The sequence below is a fragment of the Gigantopelta aegis genome, chromosome 4, assembly GCF_016097555.1.
Source record: "Gigantopelta aegis isolate Gae_Host chromosome 4, Gae_host_genome, whole genome shotgun sequence".
Classification (NCBI taxonomy): domain Eukaryota; kingdom Metazoa; phylum Mollusca; class Gastropoda; order Neomphalida; family Peltospiridae; genus Gigantopelta; species Gigantopelta aegis.
In genome coordinates, this window is record NC_054702.1 from 29,244,385 (window position 1) to 29,259,593 (window position 15,209).

Below are 15,209 nucleotides of genomic sequence, written 5' to 3' on the forward strand. Positions count from 1 at the left end.
TAAAGTAATGTTTGTGATCAATAGTTGCTTGGTTAATTTTAGTTCATCTGATCAGGATAAATGTTTCAGCTCATTATTTATTATTAGGATGTGTATTTGTCGAGGTCCAACTAATGTCAAAATGTTAATGACATAAATAAGAAGCATGTATACAAAACAAGTGTCAAAATACACATTTAAAAGAAATATCAAAGTATATCTGCATATCCATACATCTCCATACGAGTTCGTTTTCCATATGAGTTTTCCGTACATACGAGTTAGTTTCCATACGAGTTCACCGCATCCCACATGCATTTGGGCATTGAAATAATAGAGAAGTTGGAACAAAATGAGCTGGCCTGAAAACGTTTCCCAATGCATTTCTATCATTTAAATATAATATTAGTCGTAATCCATTTAAAAATGTGTAGTGATGCATTTAGAACTCTATATAGCTGTCTGATAGTAAGGTAAATATAAATAAAGAAATAAAGCACATTAAAAAATCTTACTATTATTATTAGTATTTTTTTTTATGTATTCCTCATAAAGTGAAAACCTCACAACATTTTGACCGCCTCCAAGTTCTACTACATTGTCTGTGCTCCAAACGTTATCAATACTGCGTGGATTGTAGGGCTTCGATGTGACGGGGGAAATTACAAGCAACAATACCTAATAATTTGCGGGAAAATGAAAAACCAAAATAATGTGTCATTTTATTTTGTTACCCTAACTGCAACTAATGTGCTATTGGCATATTTTAAATGATAGGACTGAAAGAAAGAACGGCTTAGTACACAGTACGACCTGTTTAATCACTGTGCTAATTGTTTTTCTATGTAGACGAAAGTTTTGATTTGTCACAATTTTGTGGGCTGCGTTAGCGTATGTTTTCGTACATGCAGCATACTGCTGCATTATGCATAGGCCGTATGTTTGATTTATGTAAAGTTTTGGATATATTACTGCTATTATGGTGAATCATTTATCATCCTAACCATTACCGCAAATCTTGATCCTAATCTAATACTATTCATAATTTCAAAGATGATCATGCATATATAATTATTTATAAGAATAAGAATAATTTATTTGCATAATGATAACACCCGAATATGGGCAGAGCAAAAATAACAATATAATATTATTTAAATATACATTTATCTGCAGGAACAATAACATATATTACTGGGGCTGCGGAAGGTAGGAGGGTGGGGATGCTAAAAATAAATAAAAAATGAGGTGGGATGCTAAAAAAAAACCCATGGGGTGGGAGGCTAAAAAGACCAACAACTGGAAATGCACTATTTAAAAACCTGAAATTCAAATTTCCCATAACAGGTTTAAGAACTTTGGGTCCTCAAATACCCATCAAACACCCTTTCATTTTTTCAAATACACTGGACTTATCAGTTATAATGACGGAGAAGCTCAGAACTGTGAGTGACTTAAAGTAATGTTTGTGATCAATAGTTGCTTGGTTAATTTTAGTTCATCTGATCAGGATAAATGTTTCAGCTCATTATTTATTATTAGGATGTGTATTTGTCGAGGTCCAACTAATGTCAAAATGTTACAAAAAACTGGCAGACATTTACCTTAGTGAACTAGGTTGTTTTATAACATAATTAATCTATTAAAAATAAAATAAAACCTACCATTTACAAGTAATTAGGTATTATTCAAGTTATTCAATTTCTTTTTAATTCTGTTTCAATGCTAATTATTAGTAGTATAAAGTTGGCAAATTACTGTATTAAGTACCAGAACAGAAAATGGTGTATGTTCACAACTACAGTGTTTTATGATGTCTGGTTTTTCTTTTTGTTTTCAGACCAGTGAATTATGGGTATTCAAGGACTGTTGCCTTTCTTAAAGAAATTGCACACCCCAGTTAATATTGCACAATTCCATGGACAGACTGTAGCCATTGATGCCTACTGTTGGTTACATAAAGGTGCTTTTTCCTGTGCAGAGAAACTGGCATTGGGTGAACACACAGACCAGTAAGCTTTAACTTTAGGCACATTAGAAAGTAAATTTATATCTCTAATTTTAGTAATATGCATGTATGTATACACAAGGGGTGGGATGTAGCCCAGTGGTAAAGCGATCGCCTGATTCGTGGTCGGTCTAAGATCGATCCCTGTCTGTAGGCCCATTGGGCTATTTGTCTGTGGGATGGTGCATATAAAAGATCCCTTGCTGCTAATCGAAAAAGAGTAAAGAGTAGCCCATGAAATGGTGACAGCAGGTTTCCTCTCAGTATCTGTGTGGTCCATAACCATATGTCCAGTGCTATATAACCGTAAATAAAATGTGTTGAGTGCGTGCGTCGTTAAATAAAACATTTCCTTCCTTCGTATGTATACACAATTGTTATGTATATATATTATGTGAATGCCACATCCATTCCATAAATTTAAGTGTGGCAGTTACACAAGTGATCATTTAATTAATATTATTCACCAACTAATTTATTTGAAACATTAAGTATGATTGTATTATTTACACAAATCAATGTTGGTGTCAATTTCACAAACCATATAAGCTTTGACTTCTTAAAGAGCAATGGAGTTATGAGTGTGCCATAAAGGTAGAAAAAAACCCCATGAATATTAATAATTTTATGTAACCGTTTATTGTAAACCATGTGGATACATGTAATTGTTCTTTACATCTAACCAGAATGCTTAAATTTTTTTGTCAATGCTCGTGTAAACTAACTATGTCGTTTCCACAAAATGTTTGACATCTATTGATCTAATTAATCAATGTGCTCTATTTAGTTCACTCACAGTAATTTTGTATATTATACTAATTGTAAGCTGTTGCAAATTGAAATTGAATTTAATGCATGTTTTAAAAAAAGCCAATTAAAATAATTAGCAATGTATAAAGCCTTTATTGCTTTGGGTATTGCTACAAATATACATGTAGGCTTATACATATGTTTCAGTGTTATTTAAAGACAGTGCAATCATGTAGTTTTATGGTTGGTTTGATATTATGTCTGTGTTATTCCAGGTATGTGTATTTCTGCATGAAATATGTTGAGTACATGCTAAGAAATGGACTGAAACCAATCCTTGTTTTTGATGGCTGTCATCTTCCATCCAAGAAAGGTGTTGAGAAAGCACGTAGAGAGTAAGTTATATTTACATGTTAAAGGAATTGTTTTAAATTTTAATGGCACCTGAGTATATTGTTTATATCAGTGGTTATATTTTTAATAGCTAGAGGATGGTTTATTCAGAAGAAAGCCTCTGCCTCAACATGCAGGCCTATTATTGTGATTCAGCAATTTTCACAAGAATCTATGAGGCTTCTTGTGAAAGCAATTTGTGACATTCTCTGAATCAAAACTTGTTTTCTGAAAAGAATCTTATTGACAATGTGACAAGAGATTGGTCAGTCCACCAGTGCTTCAATATTGGTATGTAAAATTCAGTGGAATGTATCGCCTATAAGTAGATTAGCACTACATATCAGGGCTCCAACTTAATGACGGGACTGACGGAAAGTTGAGATATAAATTGCCGTAGGTAGAGGGCATTACCGACGGCACTTTTGTGCCATGAGTAAAACTCGTCAATAATGGCAAAATATGTACACCTGGTTACTGGTATACATTATTTGCCAATTTGCACGTTTGAAATATGTCTACATACAGCAAAATATTTTTTCAGTCATGTTTATTTGCTGCAAATGCAACATTGAAAACAAGTGTCATAGGCAGGCTCAAAATTGCCGTCGGTGATCCATTTCACCCATTGCATTTCTTTTTAAAATGCTGTGGGAGACAAATTTGTAAGTTCGGGCCCTGCATATAAAAGAACCCTTGCTATTTACCAGAATCTGTGGCAGTAACAGCTTTCCAATGTTTAAAAGTTATAAAACATATGTTGAAAATAGCAAATGCCTAATTAACGACAAAACTCATCAATATGCCATTCTGTGCATTTATTTTAATTTGGATTTTTTTTTAAGAGTATCTGATCTTATTGGGGGTTTTTGTGTATGTTTTAGGCGCCGAGATATATTCAAGAAGAAAGCTGCAGTCTTTTTGCGAGAAGGAAAACGTGCGGAAGCTAGAGAATGTTTACAACGCTGCATTGACGTGACACCGCAGATGGCTCTGAATCTCATGAATGTTAGTCAATGCTGGCTTATTGGTTATTTTTGTTATTTCACTTCTCCAGTTCATTGCTATCTGTTGTATTCTATCTTGTTTCTTCCTGCAGTGACAGGGTCTGTCTTTCAACTTTTGCTGTCCTGCTTCACAAATCAATTTCTATCCAACAACAATATTCATGAAATAATTTTAATTTTGCCTCAAAAAAATGAAAAGAAAGTTTATTTTTATTTTCATTCATTATCTAGTCTAGAAGTATAGGTGGGAATACAAATGGTGAGAGGTTATTTGAATTATTCATGAACAGAAAACACTTTCAAAGCTTTGGTCATTATTTGCAAAACTAATGTTACTGTGTTCATCCAAATTAAAGATATCCACCATTCAAAATACATTCTATAATTTAGTTTTTATTAATAACTATGGTGTGATGTTACAGGCGTGTCGTGAGCGAGGTGTTGACTGTATAGTGGCTCCATATGAAGCAGACGCTCAACTTGCCTACCTCAACAAAGTTGGAATAGCCCAGATCATAGTTACAGAAGATTCTGATTTGCTACTGTTTGGTTGTGAAAAGGTATAATTCTCAAAAATTGTGGTGGTTGACCAAGAACATGTGAAACATGACATGATGAAAACAGTTATTGCTAAGAAAAATCAGTACTTGATCGGATTATCAATATTTAGCATTTAACTTTACTTTAACCAAGCTCTAGGTGGGGTTCAATGTAACTCGGTGGTAGAGTTGATGTACTTGCAGGCAACATTTTGTTCAGTATCATGTCACAATTTCCTACACTAGTTTCACAGATCGATACACAATTCTGTAACATTAAATACTAGTTGCTAATAAATTTTTCAACTGATATCAAATGTTGCTAATCAAAATTTTAAAAATAAAACGTTTGCTGACTTGGGATTTTTCCCATCCCAACCAATGACCCATGACAAGTACATCAAAGGCCGTGGTATGTACTTTCCTGGTAATAAAAAAAGTATATAAAGATCCCTTGCTGGGTTTTTTCAATACAAACTAATGACCCATGACAAATACATCAAGAATTGTAGTATGTATTTTTCTATTCATGGAAAAAGTGTTTATAAAGATCCTTTGCTGATTTTTCAGTTGGAATAGCCTATGTGGTGACATCAGGTTTCTTCTTTGTTTTATTTTTTCTTGTTCATAATAACTATTATATTGGATATCAAATAGTCATAGTTTAAAATGTTAATCAAATATTTCTTCCTATAACCAAGTTTTAAAACATTTACCTGTGATTATTTTTTTGTTTTTTAGATCATTTTTAAAATGGACTTCAACGGTAATGGAGTTCTAGTGGAGAAGAGTCGACTGAATGAGGCCCTGGAGATTCAGAACGGGTTCTACACGTTTGACAAGTTCCGCTACACCTGTATTCTGTCAGGCTGTGACTACCTGCCATCACTGCACGGAGTCGGTCTCGTTAAAGCTGTCAAAGTGTTCAGATCGGCACGACAGGCAGACATAAAACAAGTAATTAATTATTTTACAAAGGCACAAACTTGATATTTAATGATAGCTAGTTTCAATATTTAATTTATTGAGCAATAATTGTGTTTAGAACATTGTGGCCCAGTGATATCATGAACAATTCTTGTTGGGTATATTAGTTCCCAGTGGGACTTATAACTGATATTTTGATAAATAGGTAATAGTTGTATTTCCTTTCTCTCCTTTGAGTTTCTTGTCATTTCTTCTCAGTCTGGCAGCTGTTTTTATCTTTCAACTTCTTTTGCTGTCCACTTCCACATCCCATCCTTTTATATCAATATTAATTATATTTACCCACAGTTGCACCCTGGTAAAGTTCTTCAAGAAACTCTTGTTGATAATTGTGAATGGTCCCTTAGTCATGTACATGTAAATATATTTGTTAATGATTCAACATTTTCAGCTGCTGAAGAAGCTACCGGCGTACATTAAGTTGAAGAATGATGTTCCACCCGAGTACATTGATGGGTTTATCAAAGCTGACAATACGTTCCTGTACCAGCTGGCTTTTGATCCCGTAAACCGGAAGTTGGTTCCTCTTAATCCATATACACCCGAGATTGATTCATCAGAACTAACATATGCTGGACCGTATCCTTGTGTTCTGTGTAATTTGTGTTGTAAAGCAGGCTTCGGATAATTGAGAGAATGATTTGTCAGATGCCGCTCATACAAATCTAATTTTGCATAACCTGTTTTTCTGTCACACATTAAATTAAGGACATCATTTACATGGACATAACGGGTTACCCAAAAACAAAACAGTTACCTTAATTTGTTTTTGAGTAATCAAAAAATGGGTTCCGCTTATTTTCAATTTTCAGTGGCCTGTGTTGTAGGGGTTTAGGCTGTCATTCTCCAAATTACCAAATTAAAATTTCATTATAATTAAAAAAAAAAAAGCACCAGTCATTTTGTCTGGCTAATTGAAACTTGAATTTGGCTATTGATTTGCTAGCCGATTTCAACAGATTGTTATAATAATTTGAGTCCAGCTTAAAACCTTAATATTAAATTTGTATCAAAGTGGTGATGATGTGTTCTGGGCATAAAATATTCCACACTACTATGTAATTTTAATCCAACCGATATACCATATTAACGTATGTGCTTTGTTACCAGTTTATATGTGTATTGATGCAGTAATCTGAATTGAATTGTGCACTTTATTTTTCTTAATTAATGAGTTTACTTTCCCATGATCGTGCCTACCAGATTGCACTTGGAAACATTGATATAAACAGTGGACACATAATTGGCAATTTCGACCCAGATACGTTTCAGGTAATAAAAATTATATGTAAGTTGGAATGCAATAGTAGCTGGTAATGTCACTGTGCCTGGCTGAATCTTTGTAGCATAGGTTACTCAAATTTACCACTTTTAGATCAGTTCAAGATATCTAGATTATATACCACAGCCATTATAAATTAAATGCTAGGTTTTCATCCAAATGTTTTTCAAAATGAGGGCTGGGTGGGTGTTGAAAATTTATTTTTTATTTTATATTTTCTGGACATTGTAAATTACAAACATGCAAAATTTTTGTCTTGGGTCTTTTTAAAAAATGGGGTGAGTGATGATGAACATCTTAGATTTATATTATAAATGACCTACTAATGAAAAAATAGTAAAGGAATTACCATGATGAAATTTACTTGTCTTAAGTAACAAATTATAATTTCAAATACATTGAACTGAAAATAACTTATTTTAAATAATTAAGTAATCAGGTTTAATTTGATACATTTAGCTTACAAATATACAATATTAATAGTGTAATTATTTTTAGCCTGAGGTTTGATTGAATGTATGATCAGTTGTCCACTATGTGTTTGTGTAGGTGTGTGTGGGTTTGAATGCTTGTGTGTGTGTGTTTATGTCTGGATGGGTGTGAATGTAGTGTGAGTGGGTGTGTGTGTGTGTGTGTTTATGTGTCTGGATGGGTGTGAATGTAGTGTGAGTGTCTGTGTGTGTGTGTTTATGTGTCTGGATGGGTGTGAATGTAGTGTGAGTGGGTGGGTGTGTGTGTGTGTGTGTGTGTGTGAGTGTGTGTGTGTCCGAGTGTCTGTGTTTGTGTGAGTGTGTGTGTGTGTGTTTGTGTTTGTGTGTGTGTGTTTGTGTGTGTATGTTTCCTGTGCCAACTAGTGCCCCATGACTAGTACATTAAAGGTCATGGTTTGAATATTGAAAAGTGCTTTGTTGCTTTTTGGAATGAGTATCCTGGTTTTCTGTGTCAAAATAACCAGATAGACACCAAGTAAAAATGTGCTGATGCATCATTAAATTAAAACATTTCCATCCCATTAACAGCCAAGCAAGTGTAGCAAAAAGAAGTCGGAACATCTGCACTTCTTGAGTATATGGGACAAAAGTTACAGACTGATGCCTAAGATTGCTTTGAAGGAAATTCAACCCACAGAGAGGCCAGTGTTGAAGGGCAAAGAGATAACTGTGGAAACAAGAATTGTTAAAAGACCAAGGGTTACCACAGGTAGAGTGTTCTAATTTGTTTAGTTATTCCAAAGGTGGGACTATAAAGAAGTAGGTTTGTTGCGACATATAAATAACTTTAGTTTAAATTTCAAACATGTATGTAAATCAGTGCTTTTTGTTTTAACAGATAGTCCAACTAAATAGCTTTGAATTGTGTGATCAAAGAAACACTAAGTTTAACTCTGGGCAATTAATTTAACACTGATCCAGATGACAAAAAAAAGTTTGTTTTTGTTTAACGACACCACTAGAACACATTGATTTATTAATCATCGGTTATTGGATGTCAAACATATGGTAATTTTGACACAGTCATAGAGAGGAAACCTGCTACATTTTTCCATAAGTAGCAAGGGATCTTTTATATGCACCATCCCAGATTGCACATACCACGGCCTTTGATATACTAGTCGTGGTGCACTGGCTGGAAAGAGAAATAGCCCAATGGGCCCACCAACAGGGATCGATCCCAAACCGACCGCTCATCAAGCGAGTGCTTTACCACTTGGCTACGTCCCGCCCCCAGATGACGAAAGTGTTTTATTTCATTCTTACATGAATTTTATGTATTATTGAATGATGCCTAAAGGTGTTGTAAATTGTTCGTCTTCCTACTGGATGTTGCAATGATTTATGTAAATATTCTGATTTATCGGTGCAAAACTATTATTTCTTTGTTCCCAATTTAGAAATAATACTGTTTATTTAAAATTAAAACATTTTGTGCAGTGAAAAAAGGTATCCAGATTTGAAAAATATTTGCATAAAAAATAAATGAAAACCAGGTAACATTGTTTTATTTTGGTTAATATTAACACATGTATGTGGATTCTGTCCAAACTGTTTAAACAGGTACAATCACAGAGTTCCATTAATTGAAAATAGCTTGGGTGAAGTTTGTCTAACTCTTGAACATAGCTTAGACAGAATCCACTGTACATATGCTACTTCCATTTGTTTTCATTAATGAATGTATATACGCTTGTTTGTAGATTTCAAAGATGTGAAATCGGATAAGGAGCTAGTGAACCTCTATGAAGAACTTTCACCAGTGGCTAAAAGGTCCAAGTTTGAAGAACCTGGCAGTGATTGGCCAGAACCTAAGGATAATGAGACCAACGAAAACACTTCACTTTCTTTCTGCTTATCAGACGAAGAGACATCTCCAGTAACATCACCCGTAAAACAGTCTGACACATTTGTGTCCAAGCAGAAACCTGTCAGTGCAGCCAATATTGGAGAAGTGGCCATGAAATTGGAGGAAACGGAAAACAAGGAAAATACTGGTTTGGCTCCAAAGAGAAACAGATTTGCAGTTTCGTCTCTGGTCAAAAAGAGATTTAATCTCAATGCCTCGAAAGTAGAAACCACAATTCGTAGCAGGTAATGAAGTTTTGAACAAATTAATTTTTAAAAAATCTTCATCGTAGATTTTCGTTGTGGGGACATGGTTATTTATTAAATAATATAGCTTTTGACACCCAATAACTGATGGGTATATTTATGCTGTGTTAAATTCATTTATTCTGTTTTCATTGTGACTTTTGTTCTATTTTAATATAAAATTATTAAGTTAAGATAAAAAAATATGTCACCTTCAATAAAAACATTTAATTGAATTTATTTTTGTTTTACACCTTTACAATTGACTTATCAGGGCCCATATTTTCTAAGCATGTTAGCACTACGATAGCATAAAATTGTCATAGACTATGACGAGTGTACACTCGTCATAAACTATGACATTTTTATGATACTGAATCTCACTAAGATAGCTTCGAAAATCTGTAGGCAGGTTCTTAACCTGGTTTTGATCAGTTATGTACAAAAGATATATTTATCTGTGAGTCAGATACCATAATCTTATATGTTGTTTATAAATCTACCCAACTTGTGGAACAACTCGTACAATAAATGGAACTATGTAGTATTCTCTATATGGTGAGAAAAAACTGGATGTTAGGCAGATTAAAGGAAAATACATAACTAAAAATACACAAAGCCTCGTTACATTAATTTGTTGTGCAACATATAAAATATTTATGTTTACTAATTAGGTGTGCCATATTCCAAACCATACATGTATCTCATCACTGGCACACACTTAAGCACTTTGCTGGTAATCATCTCCCCCTTTGTGCATGCATACTAAATGTATGACCACAAGCCAGTCTGGCCCAATATTTTTGAAGCTATCTTAGTGCTATGATATGATAAGAGACCCATCGTAGCCCTTGACAGTTTTACTGCAGCAAAAATGTGATTTAAAAAAAAAAAAAAGTAAAAAGGTCTATGCTTTTTCCCTATTTTATTGCAGATTTTTTGCTAAAGCTGAAGACGTGTGTCAGCAGGGTGCATCTGATCTAGAAAGTGAAAAGAACAAGAAAGAGACTTCAGTAACCTCATTAGTTTCACAAACCTCCCAGAATACTCCACATTGTTCTGAACCTAATACTACTGTGATTGATAGAGGACCATGTGACAATACGACTGTTGACAAACACACTGATAACCGTTCTTTATCTCCTGGTAAACCCAGTAAAACAGAAAGTAGTTTCCATCGATGTTCATCGTTTGCTGGATTTGAAAAAAGAACGTCATCATCCCCAGGTTCGGCCTTCAACTGGAATAAATTTAAATACGGCTCAACCAAGACTTCTGAAAACTCGTCTCATGGCAGCAGTGATGTGTCTTTTAACAAGGATTTCAAGCCTGTAGTAACTTCACAGCGGAAAAGGAGCGACTTGTTCTCTTTATTTGCAAAATCTGATTCCTCGAAATCTGATTCTTTAAAATTGTATTCGTCTGAAGGAAAAGACTGCTCAAGTCAGCAAGATAATGCTACCTCATCTCAGTTACAAACAGACACGGTTCTCTCTACACCAGATTCTGACTTATCCAGTGAAAATGTAAGCATTAGTGAAAACAAAATTCACGACTGTTCACTCTCTTCAAAAAGTATTCCAGTGGACAGTGTTTCAGCTCCTCAGAACACCAATGAATTTTGTTCTGTATCTGTGAAATCAAAATCTTTATTTACAAACAGAACTTCCAGTCAGTCTTCATTAACCGAGATCAAATTGGACATAACGAAGCCAGATTGTCTTAAATCTGACACGGTTTTCAGTAGACTTCAGAGATCTGTGTCATGTTCTTTGCTCAATTCGTCGGGGGAGTCGGTGGGCGAGTATGACACATTCAGTCAGAGGTCTAACCTGGAGAGCATCGACTTGGACTGCCTGTCCAGCCAGGACATTATTGATCTCACAGATGTGGAGGAGGAGAACGAAAGATCTTCTCTGAGAGCAAGTTTACCTCAGTCAAGTAAGTAAATTTAGGGGCAGGATGTAGCCCAGTGGTATAGTGTGTGCTTAAAGAACAGTCATTCTGGGATCAATGCCTGTCGGTGGGCCCATTGGGCTATTTTTCATTCAAGTCGGGGCACCACGACTGGTATATTTAAGGCTGGTGTATGGGTTATCCTGTCGGATTGTGTATATAAAAGATTCTTGCTACTAATGGAAAAATGTATCGAGGGTTTCCTCTCTAAGCCACTGGAAATATATATACTCTTCAAAAAAAGTAAGGGAACCTGAAATATTAATGTTAATATCAACTATTGGACCGAACATACGTTTTGACCACAGACATTGTTTAGACCTGTTTATCAACACACCAAAACACATTTCATAGTTTGCACATGCATCACACAGTTGCCCTGTACACATGTGGGGTGTCATTCTTGATTTTGACAATTTCCAGGAAGATCGATTAATCATTGTAGAACATTATTTCTGTCAATCTTTTTCATTGTGTTGATCATACAGTTGTTATTGTTTTGTTTTTAGTCATTTTTATTGTTTGAATTTGTGATTTACTTATAAAAAACCTGTCAACTTTCAAATTTCACTTCTGACCCCAATAATCCTTAAAGATCTTTGGTGGTCATAAAACCTACTGTAATACTGAACTACCGGTTGTAATGGTTGCCCAAATAATTCACTATTATCATATAACCATTCCCCATAGCTAATATACCTTACAATTTTAGCAGTTAGAGTTCCCCAACTTTTTTTGAAGAGTATATTTACATTCCAAATTCAATATTACGCTAGATGTAATTTACCTGTAATTTGGTAAATGAGGTAGATGTTCATGTCAATCTTCAGGGGTCAAAATAGGAAGTAAGATATGTAATTTTTTGTTTGATTTTAACAGATTAATTTCTATTTTATCGGTTTGATCTAAAATATGGACAGTATGTCACTATTAGGAGTCCTGCACTTATGATCAATCTAAATGCAGGGCTCTGACTTAAACATTTGTCACCCACATCAATAAAAAAAAAGAGATGTGGGTAAAATGGCTCACCGATGGCAATTTTTAGTTTGCCTATGGTAAAATTTTAAAAAGGGACTTTTGCAGCAAATAAACATGACTGAAATATGTACAAATGTTAAATACTGGCAGATAATATATAAACATGACTGAAATATGTACAAATGTTAAATACTGGCAGATAATATATAAACATGACTGAAATACTGTATGTACAAATGTTAAATACTGGCAGATAATATATAAAAAATGCACACATTTTTTTGCTGCCATTGAAGAGCTTTACCGATGGCACTAATGTTTATTCAGTGACAAAAAAGTACCAAACTGTTCGTCTGTTCTGTCTTTGATAGACTACAAATATATTGCAATTTGAATTCAAATACAGATTCTACTTCGCCGTGAGTCGAATTTTTAACATTATACAACTAAAACATGGTTTCATGACGATACTCATACTTGTTACTTTATTCACAGATTACAAGAAGAAAATATGTCGTGTTTCTGGACTGTCAAGAACATCCAACAAGAAGAAAGAGAAACGTACTTCTGTAGAAAATCAAAAAAGTATAAAGGACATGTTTTCAAAATTTGCTTTAAAGAGGTGCGTACCGTTTACATTTAGTGTTCCTAAAAGTGACAAGGAGCATAATATAAATCTTTTTTGGCGCAAATATCTAAATGTACATTAATTCTGGAAAGTTGCTAAACCAACTTCTTGACTAAGCACTTCAAAATGTGTTTAGAATATATAATTTATTACATCTACATATTTAAAGATAGCTTTGTGATAACCAAGGTATGTCTCTAATTTAATGGTGGTCATGCAGTAAATTGGTTATCATTCTCCTTTGCAACTCCTGAAAGTTGTTTTATTGCGAAAATGTGAAATCATTCACACTTCTTTATTTTGAATGGGTGCTATTGTGTTATACTGAGATACTTGTGAAAGTTTGCCTTGTTGCCCTGCCTTCTGCAGTTTTGGTCGTAATAGCCAAATTTGAAGCCTGCAAGGGTGTTGTTAAAATTTTATAGATAACTACCCCTACATGTAGTTCAAGTGAAATTGTAAATTACATTGCCTGGGCCCTGTTCCATGAAGCAATCTTAGCAGTACTATCACCGTAAATCGACAATTGACAGCCCGTTCCACAACGCGTAAAAAAACTGTGAAAATTTACAATAGGTACGAGGCAGTTGTAAGCCACTAACGTAGATGTGAAATGGCAGTTAGTTACTAACTTTTTGTGTAAAAATGTATCTAATATATACCAAATACCTTTTATGAAACTCCTTGTTCGATGAAAAACAGTAGGCCATACGACATTCACACAAAAATACAGGAGATAACTCTCATGTCTTAGGCATTCGGCAATTATTGCTTAGCAAATAAACTGACAAAGTTACTTCATGGATGTCCGATACCAATGAATACATCCAAGATGTTCCGAAAAGTCTAACGAATTTATTATTTAAATAATTTGCACGTCTTCACAAAGAAGATTTTAATCATTAAACCGTATGGTTGCTTTGTAGAACGGCTGTAAAGTTTACGGTGCCAGTTGTAAAACTCACCTTAAATCACTACAATTAACCTTAGCTATAATTCTTTCGTGAAACGGGGCCCAGATCTTTGTTTTAACTGATCTCATGGTCTAAAAGAAGGCTTAAATATTCATTTAATGTCATCCATTTGTGTATTTGTCACAGACTTTTCTTTGTCTTTCATTTGCATTTTTTATTTTTATTTGGTGGGTTTTTTTTTAATGCTTCAGTTTACAGTTATTATAAAACTATCTTCGGGTTGTTTTTTCAGGCAAGTGGATAAGTTACCAGCAACCAGCAGCTTTTAACAGCCTATGACATGGACTCCAGTGATTCCATAGGAAAATGTTTTTACCGGTTTTAGCAGTGACTTTTTTATTATTTTAAAAAATTGTTTAATTTATGAACACTAAAAGTAAAAAACTTGAAAATGTTTATGGCAACCCAACCACATGTATTATTAGGTTTGAAGTAATTTTAATAATGAACCATTTTTACCGTAAAATAAATTTTAATTTTACTTATTGATTGGTGTTTAAACTTTTATATTTAAAGAATGAATGTTTAATGACACCCCAGCACAAAAATACACCAGCTATTGGGTGTCAAACAAAGGTAAGTGTTTTAATATAATTAAATTACAGAATAAAACCTATATAATTATGTGGAAAAAAACACTTTCAAAAACTGAAAGAGTATAGTTTGTTTTGTTTAATGACACCACTAGAGCACATTGATTAATTAATCATCGGCTAATGGATGTGAAAGATTTGGTAATTCTGACAAGTAGTCATCAGAGAAAACCTACATTTTTCCTAATGCAGCAGGGGATTTTTTATATGTACTTTCCCACAGACAGGAAAGTACATACCACAGCCTTTGACCAGTTGTGGTGCACTGGATGGAATGAGAAAAACCCCAATCAGCTGATTGGATCCACCGAGGTGGTTCGAGCCTGCAGCTAGAGCACCTCAAGTGAGCTCTCAATCGATTAAGCTAAATCCCACCCCCTGTGAAAACAGATAGAATTTACTTTGGCTACATAAAACATAGTTTCACAAAATGATCAGAAATACAGGCGAATTAAAGAAAACAATAAAAGAAAAACCCCTCACAGAATTGAATATAATACTCTAAAAATAACTGTCCATTCTAAAGCTCACTCATTTTTAAACAAAA

At 34.2% G+C, this 15,209-nt stretch overlaps 1 protein-coding gene across 2 annotated transcripts; it reads left to right on the plus strand.

The window, feature by feature from the left end:
- The first annotated feature begins 646 nt into the window (after positions 1–646).
- Positions 647–14,556, plus strand: LOC121370332 (exonuclease 1-like). 2 transcript variants are annotated; one of them, XM_041495480.1, is made up of 13 exons: positions 647–785; positions 1,820–1,991; positions 3,013–3,132; positions 4,015–4,138; positions 4,560–4,697; positions 5,418–5,633; positions 6,055–6,242; positions 6,839–6,935; positions 7,965–8,145; positions 9,140–9,530; positions 10,465–11,471; positions 12,963–13,089; positions 14,302–14,556. In XM_041495480.1, exons 2-13 carry the CDS (start codon positions 1,831–1,833, stop codon positions 14,336–14,338), a joined length of 2,787 nt encoding a protein of 928 aa, XP_041351414.1. In that variant the 5' UTR covers positions 647–785; positions 1,820–1,830; the 3' UTR covers positions 14,339–14,556. The 2 variants fall into 2 exon arrangements, with proteins under 2 accessions (XP_041351414.1, XP_041351415.1); XM_041495481.1 differs by lacking the exon at positions 647–785 and adding an exon at positions 1,398–1,424.
- Positions 14,557–15,209: the final 653 nt, after the last annotated feature.

What these genes read in the sequence shown, in the direction of transcription:
- LOC121370332 (XM_041495480.1), top strand. Translation starts at nt 1,831, where the DNA reads ATGGGTATTCAAGGACTGTTGCCTTTCTTAAAGAAATTGCACACCCCA. An exon ending in TACTGTTTGGTTGTGAAAAG is followed by an intron (nt 4,698 to 5,417) that starts GTATAATTCTCA and finishes TTTGTTTTTTAG; the next exon opens with ATCATTTTTAAAATGGACTT. An exon ending in GAACTAACATATGCTGGACC is followed by an intron (nt 6,243 to 6,838) that starts GTATCCTTGTGT and finishes TTAATTAATGAG; the next exon opens with TTTACTTTCCCATGATCGTG.